General features: G+C 38.6%; 1 protein-coding gene across 1 annotated transcript in view; it reads right to left on the bottom strand.

Moving 5' to 3' along the window:
- The window catches only part of lmbrd1 (LMBR1 domain containing 1), a 51,195-nt gene that overhangs the window by 6,427 nt on the left and 22,156 nt on the right, over positions 1–22,612 (bottom strand). The window contains exons 8-14 of the mRNA XM_053436290.1: positions 15,479–15,604; positions 14,639–14,791; positions 11,244–11,308; positions 11,023–11,125; positions 9,537–9,641; positions 9,301–9,450; positions 8,280–8,355 (exon numbers count right to left, since the gene is read on the bottom strand). Coding sequence (XP_053292265.1) covers positions 8,280–8,355; positions 9,301–9,450; positions 9,537–9,641; positions 11,023–11,125; positions 11,244–11,308; positions 14,639–14,791; positions 15,479–15,604 — 778 coding nt within the window. The remainder of the gene's footprint in view (positions 1–8,279; positions 8,356–9,300; positions 9,451–9,536; positions 9,642–11,022; positions 11,126–11,243; positions 11,309–14,638; positions 14,792–15,478; positions 15,605–22,612) is intronic.

Raw genomic sequence — 22,612 nt, 5'->3', positions numbered from 1 at the left:
TTAGTTGCTCAGACCAAGGACAGCTCAATCAATACCAACCATGGCCATTAATATAAACATCAAAAGTAAAAAGTTGAGGAAAGGGACACATTTATTGCTTTGTTGTTTTCTTTGTCTGGGGAGCTGCTCTGCGCTGTACGGCGGTGACATCACCTTTGAGTCTTAACTCTGTACTTTTTGACAGAACGGCTACGGCTGATTGAGCTGCCTAGCCTCTTTGGCAGGAATAATATATGTTTTCTTAAGCTGAGTCATTCCTCTTTATGTGCATGAGTGATTATCAGCAGGCAAAGGAAATGCTGATGACGTCAAATGTGACACGGGCTAATTGAAATGCACCAAGTGTTCAGGTCTCTTCTCAGTGCGTCAATTCTTTCCTCGTAAAAACAAAGGAAAGAAATGTAAAGAACGAAGTGCTTCTGCTCTCATTCTTTGTGTTAATAAGCATAACCATGCATACTGAAGCAATAAAAGGAAAATATATTTCAACACAATCCCAGTCCGACTTATATTGTGTCAACACTACAGGAATAAGGAAAGAGAGAGAGTCCACCGAGTCCAAGTGAGGACACAATGCACTGTCTGGCTATGTTAGAGAGCCATCTGGAGCATTAACACTAACCCTGCTGAGCTGCTCCTATCACACTGCTTCTTCCAGCACTCCACACACCGACTCTAACCCCGTGAACAGTGCAATCAGACTCATAGCAAACTACATGACATCAAGGTCCACAGCAATAATTCATTGTGGTTTGGAATATATTCATCACACTCAGTATTTTCAAAAGCTTTCCTCTCTTGAATGCTAACTAAAATAAATAAAGAGAGAAGAAGACGGAGGAATATCCAAACCTGTACCGCTTCACCTCTAATAAACATTTGATTGAGAGGACCCTTGGGATTGTACCAACACTCAGCCTTTGCTTCACCTGGATCAACAGATAATTGAAGAAGAGGCAAGTCTATGCACCATCTCCATGACCCCAGTCCTTTCCTTCACTACCTCCGCCATCTGTAGCTCTCCAGCTGCTCTCCTGAACTGCAGGGCTCCAAGTGGGACCTACAGATGGTTCACAGCAGTGGTCTGCCTAAATATATTATCATGTACACCGCTGACCTGCTTCACCTTGAAATCATTACTGTTCTCTGATAAGAGCATGGGGCAGTGTGGGAGTGCAGGTAATTTCACCTTGACTCGTGATACCCGGGTGAGTGCTGCCCGTGTAGCGTGATGCATTATGTATAAGTTTTGTCTCAGTATTCAAACACAAATACATGCATACAACACTGTGCACACACACACACACACACACACACACACACACACACACACACACACACACACACACACACACACACACACACACACACACACACACACACACACACACACACACACACACACACACACACACACACTGTGAAAGCCTCTCCATCAGCAAGCACTCAAGTACCTACACTTGTGCTTTTACTTTCTTCTCCATCGGAAAGCAAAGGAGCCCTTTATTCAATGTCCTTTGAGGATGCTGATATTCCTCCAGCAGAACTGCTTTCAAATCTCGGGGTTCTCATATTGGTGTTGTCGATAAAAGTTCACTAAAAGTATCGTTTTCACCGGCCAATATTTTCAGTTTTTTACTTTCAAAGAAAATCCATTTGAGCAGAGCTCAAAACATCCAGATGCAGACACAAAAGACCAGATATGAAGAAGCAACCTCATTTGACCACTAGCAGGAAGCAGCACAGACAATCGTCTTGTTTTATAGCATAAGTGGCTATGATTAAATTACTTTACACAACCATATCAAGTTTGAGATCTAAGGTCCATTAGAAGTACTAACACAATACATCACACAACTTGTAAACAACACTTGCATTAGTTGGAGTTAGTTTCAGGGTCCTGACAAATAAAAAGTACAGTTCAAATCAGAAAGTACTAAAGGGAAGTGTCCTGAGACTTGAACTAGACCGTAAAGGCTGCATTCAGTATTAACTCTCTTTATAGCTCAATTTTGGTCCTCACCAACTTCTGTGTGAAGATATTTTGACACAATGAAAGACTGAGTTCTTTGGTGGATTCTTCTTGTTCAGGAAGAGTCAATCACACAGATGTGATGACAGCACTCAGTTGAAGCCCTTTATAAGAAAGCTTCAGTCATTGTATTCAAGAAGATATTGACAAAAATTAGGATACTTATGTAGATTAATGCATGTGGAGTATTCCGCACAAGACAGAGTAGTGTACAGATGTGTAATCAGTGTATGTTGTATATGACTTACTGGTGCATAAAAACAATAATCAATCATGCCTAGAGAATAAATATCATGAATGATGTATGTGCTGGGTGAAGTAAATATGGGTTATGTAAAGTGTGATTTGATTTGAAATATGTAAAGCATTACAAAGTAAAGGTCAGATATGGTTCACAGCACAAACTCTGAACATCGCACAATTAAGCTTAATACAGGAATAGGTAGCTGGTTTCTGTGGATCAAAAGATGGACGTTTTCCTCTAAAAAAAAAATCCCTTTTGACTGACATATTCAATTGTAATGCAAATTGACGATGATCCCCTTGATGCAAAGAAAATTACTATTAATTTGTGATGGGGGTGGCGGAGTCTCTTGTTGAAAATTGCTCAGGCACCTGACATCTCAGAGGCAACACATTAAACTACGACCATCTTCCCCCCCTCCTTCCCCCTCTGGAGGTCTTTTAAACAATGCTGTGAAACCAGCAAGTTGCTAGGAAACAGACAGCCGTCCACAGTGTGAGAACACTCTGCTTCAACAGAAGTTTCAACACTGCGAGTCAAACTAGAAATAATCAGTCATTTCTTTTGTCTTTCAATGAAGGAGCTGGACATCCGCTCATCATCCTAAACTCCCAGCAAGACATTTTTACAGCATGGTGAAGGCTCGAGGGGTGTCCTACCTTCATGTTTATCATTTTGTCTCTGACAGCATCAACGTTGCTGGTGATACAAATCCTCCACATAAAAACCTAACCAGAAGATGTTTACTGGCAAATTGTCAGCAGGCATTTGGCATTTTGTTGGCAAAAAAAATGGTGTTTTAATATGTTTTCAAGCCACCGTTCTGTATCAAATTGTGTTGTTTTTAAAATTAATTAATATCGTAACAGGCCGTTACACAATTGGCAGTCTAACAAAGACTTGATTTGAGAATCATTTGTTTTTGTTTTTAATCTCATATATTTAATAATTATTCTCTTCATAATCTAAATTAATCAAGTTTGTTTCTGAATTGAAGGGCTTACTTCTGTGTTTTTTTATGTCTAGGTAGAGAAAAGGTTAGGTGACCCACACATTGCTTACGACTTCGTAACCGGGACAGCGTTGAAGGCTGAGCTCTAAACCTCAACATTTTACCACTAGTGTACAAATATCATTAAAATCATTGGTTAGACAGTAAAGGGAACTAATGAAAGCAATACTGAAGGTTACTAATGTAACGATGGAGGCGTTAACATTACGGCAATAAACCGCAGAGAGTTTTAATCAGTTAATGCCTTAAAGGGGGAGTAATCAAGAAGACATAAATCTTTGATGAGATAATTATTATGAAATAAAATTAAATGAACTACTAAATCATATGGTGACATATGTAAATAGAACTGAGTGCATATTTACATTTCGATCTGACACAAGGAGTGCACTGTCATTTAGTAAAAGACTATCACATTATCGAGATCATAATTATCAAAGAGGGATGTGCATGCAGCTACATTAACATAAAATAAAAATAAAAATACATTTTGTACATTTTCAAATCAACTCCCCCACCAGAAGTAACAACGTGCGCATCCTGGTGATAAGCATGATTTTATTGGCAGCCTTGTCTCGTGCTGGTGATTACTCAGGTTTCACACAAGCTTCACAAAGCCATTAAAGATTCAATTAAATTCATTAATAAAATTACTTATTGAGTTATTAAGTTATTCAATATACTAAAACCAAACCTGGAGAGATTTAGTACCCGGGGGGATTCAAGTTTGTGCCAATGGCTTGAGAGACTACGGGTATAAAATTAAATGGAGTACGATTTTTGCCCTTTCAGCTGCAAAGGGAAAGAGGAAAACAGGATCTTCACGGTACAGACGTCCAAACAGCGCAACTTTCAGGACTCAGATTCTTCTTTTTCTTCTTTTTAACCTGCGTTAAATCACACACTGAAGTGGGGTTCAGGTTGTCTGTGGCCCCTGCAACTCATTTCTGTAGATTCCTTTTCCATTATGCTGCGTAAATGAGTAATGGCGTGGTAATGACCTCGGAGTAGATGAGAGCTTGGTACTGAGCACCAGCTCACATTACACCACTGTGACCAACCGGCAGATCAGTCACCAGCCTGCCTCCTTTCCTATTTTGCCTCAGCTGCCTTTTGATCCAGTGTCACACTAAAGGTTATTTTTAAGGGATGTCCTCCGAGAGCCTGTTCTAGGGTTGATATGTTTTCTACCACAGTATATTGCCATTCTTGTTTTCCACATCCACAGAGAGGTGCATGAGGTTAGAGACTATAAGTGAAGTATCAATTTATATCCATGCTTGTGAATCTCATATGACTATGGTGATGCTTTTTTTTTCTCCTCCCAAGGGCCCGTGCATGAAGAGCACTATTTTCTATGTTTACAAATAAAAGAGTAGAGTGTGATACATATTTGAATGTGACTGAAATCAACAATTGAAAAAACTAAAATATAGACAATTTTACGTCTGTTATTTTTTGATAAAATACGGTTTAGGGTCAGAATTAAATAATGTGAATAGTATGTGAATGTTTTCATTAGCCATATGCATGTTTATAGTACAGAATATATTATGTTACTATAGTTCATGTATTGTACATGAAAGAAAACTATGATTCAGAATTTGACATACTGAAGTGATGGAGGTGGCAGAGTCTATGCTACTGTATATCAGCAATTTAACTAAATGTGCATGGTCTCAATTAGGGGTCTCTCAATCACAGTAATGAAAAACACCTAGTTCAAAATACTTGTTTGAAGCAATGTGGGTTCATGGGAGTTGTTGTATTCACCACTATTGCCAATGAAAATCTAATTGAGAGGAGTCGGGGGCAAATTATGTTCATGGATTAGGTACGGTTTGGAACTTTCAGCGGATAATCCGGATCCATTAGGAGTGACTGTTACAAAAAGGGGGAAGGAAAAAATAGGTGACTAGCTAACTGGCTACCAGTGTGTTTTCCTTCATCATAAGTCGTGTTCCTGGAAGCTGAGATGAACAAAGCAATGGGTAAAGCTGATATGACGTAAAAGATCAAACGTCTGGTTACCCTGAACAAAATTGAGGGTTTCTCTTGGTTTGAACATTGTTTCAAAACATTTCAGATAATGTAAGTACACAAGTAACAAAATATATAAAATAGATGTTCAGTAGCTTTTATACATTTAAGTTAGGAAAATGTACATAGTGAATATTGAATGCGGACATTTTTTTTCTCACAAAGGGGGCCTTAGTTAATATAGCTTAACTTCAAGAGCTATCTTTGCCTTCTCTCGTGAGATAAACAAAATCATGACAATCTCAAGGCTACAATACACACAGTGGTGCAGAATCCTGGGTGGATCTGTTTGGATTAATTGTGACAGTCATTGGACAGAAAACACGTAATTTGTTTGATAAAAAACAAACAACCAAACCCAGAAAAACCAATTCTGTCAGAATATTCATGTAAACAAGAGTATTATGGGGATTGTGAGTTTATGTAATTATTGTATATTGACAGCATTGGCAGTATTGTCAATACAGAGCAGGAGTTGGAAGAAATGAATGGAACCTTTTTCGGCAACGGAAATATATTATCAGATTTAGTATTTCAAAATCTTTGTGTTGAACCTCTGATTGTCCAGGTGCCTGGATAGGTGGTTTCTAAAAAAAAATGCTACTCATTTTACAGTAGACAAAATAGAGAGAAGTTTTCCTAATATAATGTATCAATATTCTTCAGTTGCATCTTTACAGCATGGTGGAATGCACATTTTTAGAAGATCAAGTATTTTGGTTAGTTGCCTTTCCTCCTGGGAGAAGCAGCCCTGGATGCTCATCTCTATCACAATATTGTAAACAAAAAAGACCACTTATTTTACTTCTGTTGTCAGAGGAGCTGATTTGATTGACAACTGTTAATGTATTCTGCCTAATTGTACCTTTTTTCATCTCAACTGCTGATTGACTTCAGTGCAAGATGCCGACGATTCACGGGAAGAGGGGCCAAACAGGTGAAATTCTTTCAAATGTCAGAGGCATTAGTCTATTAGCACCTCTCCTTGCTGTGTAACCCTGATACAGTCAGCAATCACAGACAATATCCACGGCTCAAAGCCCAAACAAATACATGTTAATCACTTCTTATTCTTTCGTCCTTCAGCTTGTAGTGGGTGAAATTACTCTCAAGTTATCCCAAAGGTGTCATTTCACTGGCGAGACAGAATCTAGTTTTGGTACTTAACAACAAAGATTCACATTTCAGTTCAGATAAGTTGTCTATATTTAAACACTGATAAATTTACAAAACTGTAACTCTATAAGGCAATTTGCAGTCCCAGTGACACTAACCCGGCCCCCAATGGATGGATGGATGGAAAATGAAATATTGACACAGTTTTAATCTTGAATAAATTGTGAAAAATGCTGCGATATCATATACACATCTCCTGCCAACACTGTGCTACCTCTTCCTTAATAATCACCGCAATATAACACATAAAATACAAAGCAGCAGCGTCATTGATAAAGTCTACAGTCAACGTCAACATTATAGGTTCTTTAAACAGCTATCAGCTAATTAATCTGGGCAAAGCATTTAGTCTGCAAAGTGTAGAAAACTGTTTAGCCTGCCAACAAGTAAAGGGAAGCTCCTAAAACCTGCTCTCAATGTAGCATCTAAAAATGCTATAGTAATATAATGTATCAATATTGCTGTGGATATTAAAGTCACATTTACTAAAAGGGTTTTTATTTTCACCAAATAAAAGATGTTAGTTTGCAGTTTACAGAGGGTTTCGACCCACGTTGCATTTAGCCTGCCATATAAAACACTACATGCTTAGCTAGGAAGTTTAGTTTGTATTTTATTTTATTCGAACCATTAATTTAAGATTAAAGACGCCATGTTTTTTTATTTAGTATAAGTTATTCAGGACAAACTAAAAAAAAACACAATTAATAATAAAAAATAAACTGTAGTCAAACAGACCAATTATTTAACTGTCACGTCAACTTGTTGCACTCCTACACATTAATACCTATAAATATTATCATCATTTAAAACCGGCACAGTTAATCTATTACCAGGGAATATATAAAAGCAGGACATATAACATATACTTAATTGACTACAATAATTACCACTCAAACTTTAAGTGTGTTCACGTGAACTTCACCCAGTTTTTATATTACATACTTGACATTGAAACCAAACAACGCTCATTAAGTGCTTTTTCTGGGAGAGCATATTCCCCAACTCTGTTCAATTACATAAATTAATGATTATCCACATCAGTAAATAACCTCCGTTTAAATACAAACATGCACAATAGACCAAATTAAACCAACGACGTCCGGTTCGTGGACAAAATCGCTTTTCCTCCTGAGCCACTGCTGCCTATTTTCAACAATATCCCAGGGAATAATGCATGGATCTTGATGGAAAAGGTATATTGAAGGAGCTGTGCAATCTGTTGCGTCTTGACGGTGGTATATGCTCTACTGTTAGTAATAGATTTTATTGAGCCCACAAAGCAGTATGAATGTATATGTGCACATATCCACATATCCATATACAATATCCATTATTTCATTAAACTATCTCTGGTTTTAAAACCAGATATAACAATTCCATCACATTCCCTACAGCACCACAAGAGCCTGGGTTGAACACAAGGCAAATAAATAAATTAGTATGATATGCTTCGCTAGCATGATGTACATTCACACATTCGTTTTCATGGCTGATTCACTGTAATAAGCGTTGGCATGGAGACAGCAGGAAGGCATGTTCCGCATTAGCAAATGTTTGTCCTTGGCATTATTCTCTCTAATAAATAACGAATGGTGATACATGGTGATAAAGATTGCTTAAGTATATGTTCTACAAAACTAAGTCTTTTCCTTTCTTCCAGGATAGACTCCACTTGTGAGGGATGAATATTTGATGATGTGTTGTAGGTTCTTCCAACATCTTGCTATTAGACTGGTGCTACATCGGTGAGCGAGCGGAGATGACAGACTTACCCTCAGGCGCTTCGGCATCACAGATCCTCGTGGTGGCAATAGTAGTGTTCCCAGATGTAGGACCTGCTGAGGGCGTCTGAAACACAAGAGGAACATATCTGTCAAGCAAAGTAATAAACAGATTTAGCCTTGAGATGAAGTAACATACACATATCTGAAAATCTATACTACCACAACAATTCTTTTACTCATAAATTATAAAAAAGACCGCAACTTTGACAAAGTAATGGAAACATCTGCAGGACAGAATAAGTTTTTCTTTAGATAAATAGAATAAACAACATAACTAAGATTATACAGAATAATATAAAGGGTTTCCAACATAGCCACAAGTAAGTATGATATAATTGAAAGTCATTTAAAGAGCTGCTTCACCTACAGGAACTTTAAAGATTACTAAAGTCGATAAAAAGGGCTTAAATTTAAGGTATTTAATATTCTCTACTATCCAGGGTACACTGGATATGCTTGGCTGGCATAAAAGGAACTGAGAGACAATATATTCAGATACTGTGGGTGAAAAAGCAGCAGCTCATAGGAATAAAGTTACTACCCTATGAGAACAATGTTCTTACCCCGTATATCATACAATGGTTTCAAAAAAGGTCATTTTTTCTTTCATTTAAAAAAGAGGATGTTTGAGCCACAACAATGCGCTTCACTTTAATTATGTTGTTTGTAGGATTTTTGAGACGAAGCATAGACACAAGGGTGCATCTAAACCACATGCACACACCCACACACAGAGAGGGAGCAGAGAAACATCAGATCACACAGGGGTTGGACTGTCAAAACCGCAGATCCACACAGTAATAGACACACAGTCTAATACGGACAGACAGAATCCATGAGAAACAAGGGAATAAAAGCAGCCGCTACCGGCCCTTAGAGACCGCCGGCGCTGCCTACACCCTGCTGGACCAAAGTGGATTGAACCTACTATGACTGACCACTGCCCTTGTTAGAGCCCCATCCTCAGAGCTATAGCCACACAAATACAAACAAAAAACGTTTTCCTCACCTGTACAAGATATTTCTGGCTGCCGTACATGACGTATTGTGGGGCTAAGCTGTAGATCATGTAGCTGGTGTGAAGGACGATCAAGAGGAGAATCATGCAGAGGAAGAGAAGAGCCTGAGGACGAGTTTTCTTTGGTCTTATTTTGTAAAGCTGGAAAATAAGAAAAATGGTTCAGGTTAATAATGTCAATGTTTATGGTGTGTTTGTAGTTCCATGCGAGTGTGGTATTTGCTTACCCTTATCCAGAAGAACCAGATGCCCATGTTGCGAATGCCAGCCATGGATGTGAGAACAAAGTACATGGTGATGACGGTGATCAGGATGTAATCCAGCGGGAAAACCTGTGAAAACAGGGACAGAGGTCAGCTACATGTCTCACATGTATAAAAGCACATGCTATATAGTCACAGCTGCTCTCAGAGCCAGATACTCAGGCTGGCTGCCTTTCAAGGAAGCTTTGAGCTGCTAATGAGCAGGTGTCATCAGCACCACTTGGTCAAGGCCAATTAACCTGGAGCACGTCTGAGCTGGACACCGTGCACTGAACTCTGACAATGTCAAGACTCTTTAACACTAAAAACAGCATATCCTAACCTTTTTCCTCTTAATCTGTAAAAAACACTATTTACAGATGCTTCTCCAGACATGAAAGCACAGCGCGTGCAACATATAAATATTTATTGATTATGTTCTATAAGTCAAACATTCTTATTCAACCTCCCACCTATATAGCATCCTATATTCGTGGTATGGTGCACTTGATTCCTTAAATACCAAGGTCATACTTTTAAACACTGGCCTTAGATATTTAATCAATGCCACTATCTATGAAGTAATTCTTTAATGGTCTGAGCTGTCAGTCATTTCTTCCACTATAACGTTCCTGCAGAATACCAAGTTTTAAAGAGGATGTTCTGTTCTGTGTCCAGACCTGCCAAAAGGACCTGGAGGAAAGGAGTAATGGTCGGGACGTCAATCGGAACAGACAATTAAAATAAGGCTTTAGTCGTTTGACACCACTGCTTATGTCAGTTTCTCAAATCCATGAGGTTGCACAAAATAATCGAATGCTTAGAAATGTTTACGGCCATTCGTATGACTTATTGCTGATTACTTTTTGGATATGTTAATATTAAAAGATAGAAACTGATACACAAAGGCTTGAGAAGTGGCTGCATTATTTCTTTTTATTTTATTACCAGAACAATTCATCAATGAATTGCATTTTATTAGTATAGTCCACATTCAGTCATAACAATTTGACTCACAGGGCTTACCGATCTGAAAAAGGTGTGAAATCCATAGCAAATATACAGAATTTGATGACATTTCGCAGGTGCACTACACCTTTACACCTTATATTTAATGTTGTGCCAAATGTGGTTCACAGAGCAATCAATGATGGAAGTTCATTGATTGTAAGAATCTGCATTTTGTTAAATAGAAGCGCCGCCTATAGGGCTGTATTTAAGTGAGAAACCATTAAGTAACATTTAAGACAATAAGAGTAGCTGTTTTTGTAGTTGAGACTTAGTTATTTCACAGTTCACCGGCACTGAACTGAAGCACATGCACTGCTGCGTTTAAGAATGGCCAAGAATAATGTTTATAAATTAAGCTTCATTTAGGTTAATGATCACGGAAAAAAAGAAAATAGGGCTCTAAGCATATCTTAATTGCGGATAATCATCTTTTGGACATGAGAGATGAGGGTATACTCACGGGTTGAAGGGTGAGTAGAAGTTCATTCAGAGGGTTGGTTAGGTTGGTGCCAAAGATGACGAACCCTGAGCTCATGCCAGCAGAGTGGAGAGCTTTGTCCAAACTGAAACAATTTGAGGGAAAAATCATTACCTGTACGTATTCTAAAAATTACACTGACTGCCTTAAGAGATGTAGATTTGTAAGTGGTATTGTGTGTTATAGGATGTTTCATGACTTACTTTGAAATGAATAGGGCAATGGTGAACAGCAGTGCAACCAGGATAAAGAAAATGCCCAACATTATCTGCAAAATTACAACAAAACAAATACATTATAATAAAAAACAGTGTACCACAACCAGGAAATACACCTATGGTGAATGAAAACCCAGCAACATTACAGGGTATATTTTCCAATGCATCCAGTTGGTCATCCAATATAACCTTTCTGCCATGTCTCCTTTTTTCAAGGGGGGACCATATGGCCTGGCCAGCCTCAGTTTGGCTCTTTTGCCGAAGGTGACAGGGGGGAAGCAATGGCACAGCCCAGACGGAGTGGGGAGGCTGCAACCAGGGAGGAAAAAGGTTGACGGCAGCCAAAACGGCTAAAAAAGGCCATAATTTGTTCGTTTTCAAGGAGGCATTTAAACCTAAAATAGCTGCTGTCAGCAATTGCAGAGTAAAAAGCAGCATTTAAATCTTAATGCAATTAAAATGTATACATTGCTGTGATTTTTTGTTTAATGCCTTCAAAAGGATGATGAAAAGCGTGTTTGGACCCTGACAGTTAATCACCAAGCTAATCACGCAACTGAGCACGTCTCAGGATTAAAGAGTGATCAAAAAAAAACTGAATATGAAAAATCAATGAAAGAGCCCGTTTATTTCCTCACTCCTGCAAGCTTTGAATTCTGACACTTCCTTATCAATAAAGCAGTGAGAAAATGGGTGCTTTGTAAACCAATTATATTTGATATAAACTTGCCTTGAATTAATTTCTCAATGATTGTAGTAAAGCATGAATTACAATCAAAAATTGATGATCAACATGCATTTTTCATTGTTTTTATATCATCTTAATTTTGAACAACAATTTGAAGAAAGAGAATACAATCATCTAAATGTTTTTTTGCAGGGACACACTTAACACATTTTTTGAAACGGAAACAATATATATTAACTAATGTAAAGGTGGGATCTATTTTCATATGATTTTTTTGAATGATACATTCAAAATACATGAACTATTTTGTGAGGTCCAAGCACTTTTCTTAGTTGTACATGCTCCTTCCTCTCTTGTTCGGTGAGTCATTTTCACCCACCGGCAGGCTTGATTTAAAAAAGGACAGAATATGTTTTGAGACACTGTGGTGTGACCGCTCTGGAGAAGTCACAATCATCTGGCTTATCACTCGACAACAGTGCACCGGGTGTATACGGTTTATAAATCTCCCAACTCATTACGGTTCAAATTTGAGTCTGGGGACTGCCATTAGTGCTAACCCCCTCGGTTAAAGACAAACTGTTACTGACATTGGTTTAAAATGTTTGTGCATCCCTGCGGTGCAGTAAAACGCTGGAAAATGAATAGCAGTGGTAAAACGTGAAGTAAGAGAGTGACGTTGGGACTTGTTCTGTCAACATGGAAAACATGATTAGAAACAGTGAGACCTATTTTACTGTGAATCGCCTATGGCATGCTGCGTAGGAGAGGAAAGTAAGAACCTATCAGACGCATTAGATTCACATCAGCACAGCATACGTTCAATGTAAAAGATATAAGCTGAAATTAAATATGAATAGCAGGGTGTGAAGTGCTGTTCTTGTCATGTAGGACCTGCTCTCAGCTCTGGTCCCTTGGAACAAATAAATTATTCTGCAGGTATTGAAAAATGCAAAATGCTCTTGAGATCCATTCAGGTGGATTGTAAATTTTTTACAAATGTATTTCATAGTATGCAGTAAAATATAAGTGGTGCCTGTAAAGTTGTATTTAAAATCAACAAACCATGTATTTCTGTCAATGTGCTGCATGTAGCTGCATTTGGAGTTGAGATGTTAGCACATCTTTTAATTGTATTGCCAGTGCATTTAGGGATAGCCAAGATTAAAGCTGTTAAATGACACTTCCTTCAGGTTAATGACGATGGAAACAAAAAAAATATGGCTTTGAGCTTATCTCAACTGAGAGATAATCATCTTTTCCACATGACTGATGAGATGAGACTCAGGCGTGCTTTTATGTCCACGTAAGCGCAATGCTACACCCAACGAACAAACCACAAAGAACTCAGATGTGCACAACGATTAGGTTAAAAATATGAATAGGAGTGTGGGGATTATTGCGGGGAATCATCACAGCAGCGGGTTGGTCAGTCCCATCTCTCCTCTCAGATCCATTCAACGGCTAAGGCAGGAAATGTATGAGGAGAAAAATAATAGCAGTCTGCAAGGTGCAAGGAGGTAAGATGCAAAAATAAGATACAGCAAATGGAGAATGTTGCCAAAGGCGGATCGAGTGCCTTTTTAAGTAGAGTTTCAATTTCAGAGACACTCTGGTTATTGTATTAACACAAAAAGGCTACTAAATATGATTGTTTCAGTTTTGACAATAATGTCAGCCATAATGATAGTCATAATCCTCATTACCGACAATGCTGATGATGCCAAACTGACAACAACAACAACACATGATGACAGATGTTTCACTGTAACTGGGGGGTTTGGGATAAGGATAGAGGAAGCTGCAGTCATGGGCAGCCTTAAGGGATTTTGGATGTGATAATTTGTTCATGGAACGTGTGTTAAATATATGCACATCCAATGAATTATCAGGATGCCTCATTCCTACACAATCGATAGTTTAAGCTTTGCAAACTACTGGTAAACATATTTGTACGGCTTTGTACTCCTGCTGGTTGTAAAATATGCATTCAAGGTAGTAATTATGAATCAGAGGTACATCATCTCAAATTATTGGCAGGTGTTGGAACCAGGTGGCCCAGATGTTGAATTGGTTTTAGGTCTTAAACAAATGATGTTATATCCCCTACTTTCGCAAACCCTTTTGGCAAATTTGAATATGACAAAACAATGACATTAAAATGTCATATAAAATAGCGTCCAGGTATTAGTTGCCCAACCTGAAAAAAGTAGATTCAAAGATAAGTTTGTGTTTGCATTGGTTTATCTCTGGGGAACCATGAGATCCTTCCTGAGAAATGTGAGTCTGCCCCAGAGACTTCAGACTAAATTAGGTGAAGAGACAACCCGTGGGAGTCCTGTAAATGTGCGGTTCTGTGAAGAACAACTAAAAGTAAATTTAGAGCAGTCCAGATAAGAACATGAGCGCAAAGAAACTGTTTGGGAGGAAGATGACGAACAAAGCCATGATGCTTGGCCAAATAAGAATTTTTCAAATTACACAATGATTAAGAGAGAAAACAGAAAATGAAATGTGGGACTTTGCGCAGCTCAAATCTGCCTCAGCTGAATAATACAATAAAACGGAATTAATAGTGTTTATGAGAACCGGTACAGACGTTTAGGACATTGCGTTTGTATGTAGTGCTGTCCACATTGAAACATATGATTTACCTCTATGGATGAAAGCCAATTTCATAATGCAGCCTCACCTTGAAAGGTCTGAGAGCACTGCCCACTTTAGTGCAGCAGTTCCTCTCTGCAATTTCCAGGTGTCTCCCCCTGCGCTGGAGAACCTGCAGCTTGCCCTCCAGCTCCTGCAGGTTTTGCCTGTCCCTTGAGGAAAGGGGACGTCCATCTGCACACTGACGACAAGACAAAACCAAATCCTTTACAGTTTTGCAAGCTTTAGTCTGAAATGTGCTATGTATATACCTTCAATCTCATAACAATACACTTATTTGTAAGTATTAATGAATAAACTTTAGCCATTCAACTATTAAAGCACACTCTAAATTGCACTTTAGTTTTCCTTAACAATAACTGTGTAGGTTATCTCTGAAAAACCACGTACGACTGTGTAAGTAAATATCTATGTGCAAGGGACAGAAGAGAGAAATGATGAATGAATGGGTTGTTCGTGTTCAACTTCATGTTTTCACCGGCAACAAATAGCAACTGCTAGATGCCTTAACTTCTGTTTAACTTGTTTGTGCTGCCTGCATTTAAGGAGTTCGCTGATAAGGACAATGCTAACCATTCATAATTGCACGCAACGACAGAGCGGCGAGGCAGAGCGATAAGGAGGAGGAGGGACTGATCAGCTGGAGGCGATGCTTGCGTACCTTTTCACAGAATGTGTGATTATACACTCACTGCAGTGTGCACTGAAGCATATAATAAGAAAGGGCAACATTTTTATAGTTATAATTGTTGGTAATCTAATTATCTATAGCTTTTCACGTCTCTGATTTCTTCCATGACTTGTAGATAATGTGCACTGTGTTTATGTCGTGTTGTGCCGGCACTTTGCATGATCAGTTGAGACCAACCTTGGATTTCAGCTTCTCTATCTGATGCTCAACATCGTCAATGTCCTCTGTGTTCTCCAGGCGTTCGTACACCACACTCCGGGTGCCTTTTATCAGATTCAAAGGCAGCACAGACATACCGTACGCCTGAAAGACAGTGGAAGAGCACCATTAAAATCACACGTTGTTGTGGGGAGTGGGATGGCACACGCGACACTTGCTTCCACCCACACATACCCACCAGTCTGATGACAACAACTTCCCAATGTGAAACACATCAACAGTCAAATGAGGGTAAGCAAACACACATACAGCAAAGCATATGGTTCCCGGCTGTGTCATTTCTGAGAGAGGGAAAAAAAAAAGATTAAAATGGTGGAATCTATAATTGTGCTGAGGTTTATTGGTGAGTTTGCTGCAACCATTTTGTGTGGCTATCACTGCCCTATATCATCCTGATGCAATATACAGCTTAACAGTGCCCCCATGTGTCGCACCATCCTCCATCCAGGATCTGGTGAGATTTTTTTCAAGGAGAAATTTAGGGAGAAAAAAAATCTGGGTTAGAGGAGGGGGCATCAGAGTGTCCTCAGTGTCGAGTGAGGTGAATTTCAATGAAAGGCACGACAACTTCTCTTTTCTACATACAATTATACACTGACATGCTGTGACAGAAGAGAGAGAATAAGTGCAGAAAAATATAATTAAAGGCACTTTCAACTATCAGTGGGATTCAGTCTCCTAAAGGAATGTTTGAACTATAATTAAAAACAAGGGGGTATCTCTGATACGAGGAAACCGACCAATCAATACAAATGAAAATAACAGCAACAGGCCAATGCTTTCTCGCCGTCCCTGTGCCGTCTCGCATTTACCGGATTGGATGAGTGCCATTTTATGGGTTCATAATAAAACAAAGACCCCCTCTGTTCAAAGACACTCTCAGCCTACTCAAAAGATGCTGCCCTCTTTCCTCAATTTGTCAAGAGGGGGAAACGTCAGCGCCTATATTTTCCTAAAACAACTTTTACTAGTTTCTGAGTGTTAGGTAGTATTAAGAATGTCACATGGGATACTAAGTCCGGCCAGACTATTATTAGTCTCTGTTGTGGATCTCTGTTACGGGCGAATGTCGCCTCCTGCAATGAATCATGGAGCTCTTAAGGCCGGAGCATGTCCCGAATATCAAACACACTCATAAAAGGAGAACCTGCCCCAGATCCCAAGAGAAACACATCTTACTCTCAAATGTGCAACTACATGGGAGAAAAATGAAAATAAAATAAAAACACACAGGTGACCCTCAGCCGGGATGTATATTTTTAGCTCACACATCATAATGCATGCTCATTAAAGTTGTTTTAAAACCCACTGTGGAAGGTAATAACCAGAAATAGCTTGGAGCAGAGTGAAAGGGAGTGTGTGATGTGTGTGTGAGTGTGTGTGTTGGTTGAAGGAGGTGTTCTTGGTCGATATCATTCAGAGTCATGCGACTTCTTAGTGGGATAGGGAGAACGAGTTGGATACAGGTCTCCTACACAAGCCTCGACTTTGTTGCTCTTCCTACTCGTGATGGTGGAGCTAAAAGGCAGGAGGAAGATGATGTCTCCCCCAACCGATTTACTGAAGAAAACTGAAGAATTGAGGGCAAACAATTGAAAACAATTTAAGAAATACAGCATCTGATCGAATTAGAGCACAAATCTAAGAATATAAATGGTACCGATGAGAAAATAAAATAAAAAAAAATTAAATTATAAAATCACTAAAAACAGTCAGCATGATCACAGGTGGATTCAAAGTAAATAACAAGATGAAGGTGAATTCTCAGTCTTGGGAAATCACCTTTATACAAATGTGTCTTAAGAGAGATTTAAAAAAAGAGGACAAAGGCAGATTCATAGTCACTGCATCTGTCTACTGGGGTCAGCCACAGTCCTTGAACGTCTGCATGTAACCCAAGATTTGTGACCAGGCTGACTGCGCATGCACCAGTTACAATGTGCTGTATCTGTACCTGATCCCGGGTTAGGGACCAAGTGTGACTAAGATAGTGTAGTCAACTACACTAATGGGATATAACAATACAATTAAACAAGACAAGGTGCACAAACCTCATGTGGAACAGTCTTGATAGTTTGTATTTCTGTGTGATTAGAGGTCTAAAGGGCCATGAAATATGTATTTCTCTAAATACTGTATACAAGTTTTCTTCACTTTTAGAACTTCCATTATTTAAATTAACTCTGAAGTATTAAATAGGGTGATGATGATTGACCATCCACGATATTACAATTGATGAGATGGTTACCACCTTCTGGCCCTGCCAATTTTAATGCAACTTTTGAGGCAGGGGAATAAAATGTTCAATTAATTGAAAATGCATATCAGTCTACTCTGGTATTTCAACAGTAATTTCCTAAATATGCATTTCACAAGCAGAAGTTAAAATGTAATAGAACGTAGCCTAAGCTCTTCACCCTCCAGCACATTTCTGTATGTTGGTCGATTTCACATTTGAGCGGTTCCCCAAGCAGCATATGCCAACACTTGTCTCGTTCTGGTTATTTCTTTTACATGGTCCAGTCACATTTCAAGAGGCAGAAAAATAACTAGGCGGAAAAACATGATGAATGTGATATTAATGAGCCTTAGCCATACTTCTTCTTGATTATGTTCAGTTTATTTAATCAGCGGTGACAAGTGCACGATGGAATCTCAGCCATCTCAAAATAGCAATGGCATTGTAAACTATCCCTCTCCTCCACGGTTGATGTCGTTGAATCTTTGGTGAATTAGACACATTGTTCCGTGAGCAATTATGATAGATAGACATTAAGTTCTTTGTACCACAACATTACTATAGTTAATCATTTAATTTAGTCAAAAATGTCGAGATTATATTTAAGAGTCTGACCCCAAAAAAGGGTGAGGGGTGTTTAAAATTGAAAACCGATTAGATTAGTGAGGTGTTTTATCCCCCTTTTCCACCAGGAGTAGAAGGGTTGCTACCTTAACTCTATTATTATAATGGAGGTCAGGATTGACAAAGTGGTGATTAAGGGGCCACTCTGAGGTGCCACACTCGTATTAAAATATTTAAGTATCTTTAAATACATTTAAATATTCCGTGTGGGAAAACCACAAGAGGGATGCAGTGGCACAGACACAGTGCAGGGCTCAGTCAGCTGACTCTATAGGCTTCTGTTGAGGGGCTGTGGAAAAGCTGTGTGTGCATGAGAAAAAGTAAATGTTATACACTGTAAGCAGGAATATAATAACACAGCCTCTCTAGACGGCTTTGTTGCTGTCTGAAATCAATTTGTTAGCCATTGTTAAAAAGCCTGACCGCTAACTTTTAGAAATCTTTTCAAGGCCGACCACCTGTTCCCTGATTCAACTGTTGCCTGCATCTATTGTGTCTGGTTTTCCTCCTGATACTACGACGGCATCTAGCATGTCATTGTTGGTTTACAAAAAAAGGTCATTTTTTGTAAACCAATAGACCTTCTGACTTTTGAAATAGTAAAAAGCAGATGAAAAATAAAAAACTTGATGGTATCTCAATTACTATATGATTCCCAGTTCAAGACTGAAAATCCACAGTAATACCACATGGCGTAAAGCCAGCATTGATGTTATTAACCCTGCCTTTGCATTTCTTGCTTTGATGAGTAAAAATGTCTGTTATGAAAAGCCTTTGTTTTAGGAATATAACTAATACAATGTCGGTCAGAAATGCTGGACCTCATTCTGTCTGCATGGAGTTTAAATAAAACTCTGTTACTTGTTCCAGTCTGAGAAGGTTGTCAATAGTTTAGTGGAAATCTTTTCAAATTTAAACCGAGGGACATCGGGAATCTCTCTGTCCTCACTGTGTTACTCCACAGTGAGGCTTTAAGTTTTACACAGCTGCAGTGAAACCAGTCTCACCAAATAAACGTTACAGTAGGTGTCCCCCTCTGTCAACAAAGGGCAAGACAGGTTTCCTGCATCAGAATAAATACCCATTTATTCTGAATAAATACCCATTTATTCTGATGACATCAGGCTTTTATGAATAAATTAAATCAGCTAGAGGTAATTAAATCCATAGTTCTCATGTTACAGCACGTTTGCAGTGTATTGATCACTATTACATAAAACGATCCCCCAGTGCATTGCCAACTGGAAGATTTAGGAGAGCACTGATTCATGATAAGTATGACTACTTTATGATAAAGGCCTCCTATACTGCAGCAATATTATTTGTATAGTGTTGCGCATCAAGAGCTTCAATAGAAAATTTGTATGGGTTAGGGTTAAGTTGTATGACTCAGCATCCAACCTAGTTTCTTCCTCCTTCCCACAGCACCAAACTTCAGCGTGTTTGGATTTATCAAGGAGCTGTTCGATCTTGAAAACTATCATGGGCTTTTGAGAATTTGCAAGACAGTAGCGTATGGTGTAAATTCAGTGAATAAAAAAGTTGGCTTTAAATAGTATGTATGCGGAGAGGCTTAATGTATGGAAACTGTTAAAGAATGTGTCAGTGGCCAATGAAAAGCACTTTCCACTCCGTCATCCTGGCACTATATTACTTTTCTATGAATAAAATGATTTTTATCTGGACTCAGGGTCGGTCTAACTACTGCCTTATGACATATATTTTCACAGGAGGTTGAGTGTGAATGAAAACTTTAAAAGTTCCTTTGAATGGACAGCACATTTTATCCAATTATCTACAAAAAGAAATTCAACTGGCAGTCCAGTATTGAAAAAAAAAAAAGAACTGCCATGGATGACTAACCTGCTTCCCAGGCTGCCTCTTTACGAGCAATCTTTAAGGTTTTGAAAGAAATTGTCGCAAGTTTTATTCTTCTATACTTGTAGTAATTGTATTAAGCGGTCTGTGAGGTTAAAGGACAATGCCTGGAAAGTGGTAGAATAATCTTTTCATTTCTCATTCTAATGTAAAAGGAAATGCTTCAAGAAAGAATGTACAAGTTCCATCTTTTGCACACCTATGAACTCAAACTTACATTTGACCACAAGTGAAGAATACAGATTTTCAGGCCTGTTACCACCATGGAAAGAGTTACTGCCCTGATAATGTAAGCTTTACGTAGATCTGGTATTAGAATAACTACAGACTAAACAGTTCTAGGACAGTGAATCTTAAATAACTTGTGTCATAAAATAGAGTTCTAAACATTGGTCAAAAGTATATGGGTGAATCAAAAATATCATTTAAAGTCCCCATCTCCTCAGGTCAATCTCAGGGCCTGTGATTAGATCAACTGATATTAATCTTCTCAACTTTAGCTTGGCGTCAGCACCTTATGGCTGACAATTTAAGAGCAAGAGAAAGGTTGGTCCACAGGAGACAGAGCCATGAGAGTCATAAGTCAATAAGCTGGCCAAGCTTTTAAATGAAACCAAAGTACTCCGCATGATGTATGAGCTTTGAGATCAGCCTGATCGCTCGCATGTCATCACTGCTGGGTACAATCAAACACAATTGGAGATAATATATAGAGGGAATATGCATGTGCAAACATTCCAAGTAATGTGGAGGATATTCACCATAATTCTGGATTTGCATAAATATGAAGCGACTTTCATCTCAAATTCAAACGCAAAAATGGTCAGCTATTAAAAATGAACTGGCTGAAGTGTTCTTAAAGGTAAAAAGTTGTATTTCGATTAGACAGAAAAAAGGTATAGCCCGGACATCCCCATACACAATCAGATGATATACAAACAAAACAAAATCCCATTTTAGGTTGTGTTCTATTTGATGTACTATAGGACTTTAACAAGAGAACCTTTATAGATAACATCTGCAGCTTAATATAAACGTCTTACATATAAACTGTTATAAGGATTGGTTTAGTTTAGCAGAAAGTTGTACGGACACTTAGACAAGTCAAAATAGAAGAAAGCACTGTAAAGGGGATCCCTCTTTATAATATACATTTGTTTAAACTGGTCAAAAGACCAAAAACAGAAGTAAAAGCTATAACCTTCTTTACGCTATATAAACTTAAAGTGCACTGGTCTGCAGTTGCACTGTATATACTGTTTACATCATCGAGATCTATGTATTAAAAGTATATGACTAGTCGATCAGTGGTGATAAATTAGCACTGAAGTCATGAACAACATTTCCACTGCTTATGTACGCTTCACCCAGATTTCATTAAGTTAATCAGGCTCAGTAGTAATCACAGAGCTGTTTGCCCATATGGGTAGGTTCCCACCAAGACATGTTTTGCTGATTGCAGATAGAACAGAGTAAATAAAGTAAATGAGGGGATAAAAAAGTGAGATAAAAAAAGAGAGCATCTCTATTTGTGTCTGTGAGAGTCAAAGAGGGAGGGGCAGCTGCTGCTGACGCCCAAAGGCCTGATTTGTTGACTTTATCCAAACTAGAAACGTCAAAAACAAAGACACGGTGGGAGTTTCCATCTCCACGGGGCATTTACATAGAAACATGAGGTCAGCGCAAATGTGAGAACACTTCCATTCGCAAAATGTACGAGGTAATTATCCACTCTATAGAGACCTGTGAAGCAAAGTGAGAGAACAGTGGATTGAGTCTCAGATGAGATGGATTATATGTCCTAAAGGGAGATTAGTTCTACAACTTAGGTTGTGTATTATTCATTAGAGCCCCACATTCAATTGTTGTGCAATTTCTCAAATAGGATTCTTTGAGCCCAAAAGAAACTGGATAGATTGGGGTTGGCTGTCACTTTTGCTCTCAATCCCTGGGTTGATGGGGAGTTTTTTTCTGTTTTACAGAGGCCACTACTCTGTGTTACTCTCACCCTGACACCAGCACCACCTCTAGGGAATATTCAGAGTCTAGTTACCAAGATAACAACTACGGCAAATGGACAGTATTAACAAGTGTTACAGCACGGTCAATTTTCCTGATCTAAGAAAAAATGGGGAAAACTGCAGAATGCTGAGGGAGTCAGAATATAGGCATATATTAATGGACCCCGCGGTAGATCTATATATATAAATAGACAGCTGATAAGTGGTGATAAGCCGGAGAGGGATGCACATATATCATGCAAAAGTATCTGTTGCTTAGGTGAAAGACAGTAGTCGAAGCAATTTGAGCCATTGAATGTCAGGGGTCTAAACTCTGAAAGGGTGCTCCAT

Source organism: Pleuronectes platessa, chromosome 12 (genome assembly GCF_947347685.1).
Source record: "Pleuronectes platessa chromosome 12, fPlePla1.1, whole genome shotgun sequence".
Lineage (NCBI taxonomy): Eukaryota > Metazoa > Chordata > Actinopteri > Pleuronectiformes > Pleuronectidae > Pleuronectes > Pleuronectes platessa.
Note: the sequence above shows the minus strand (reverse complement) of the source record. Positions and strands in the feature narration are given on the sequence as shown.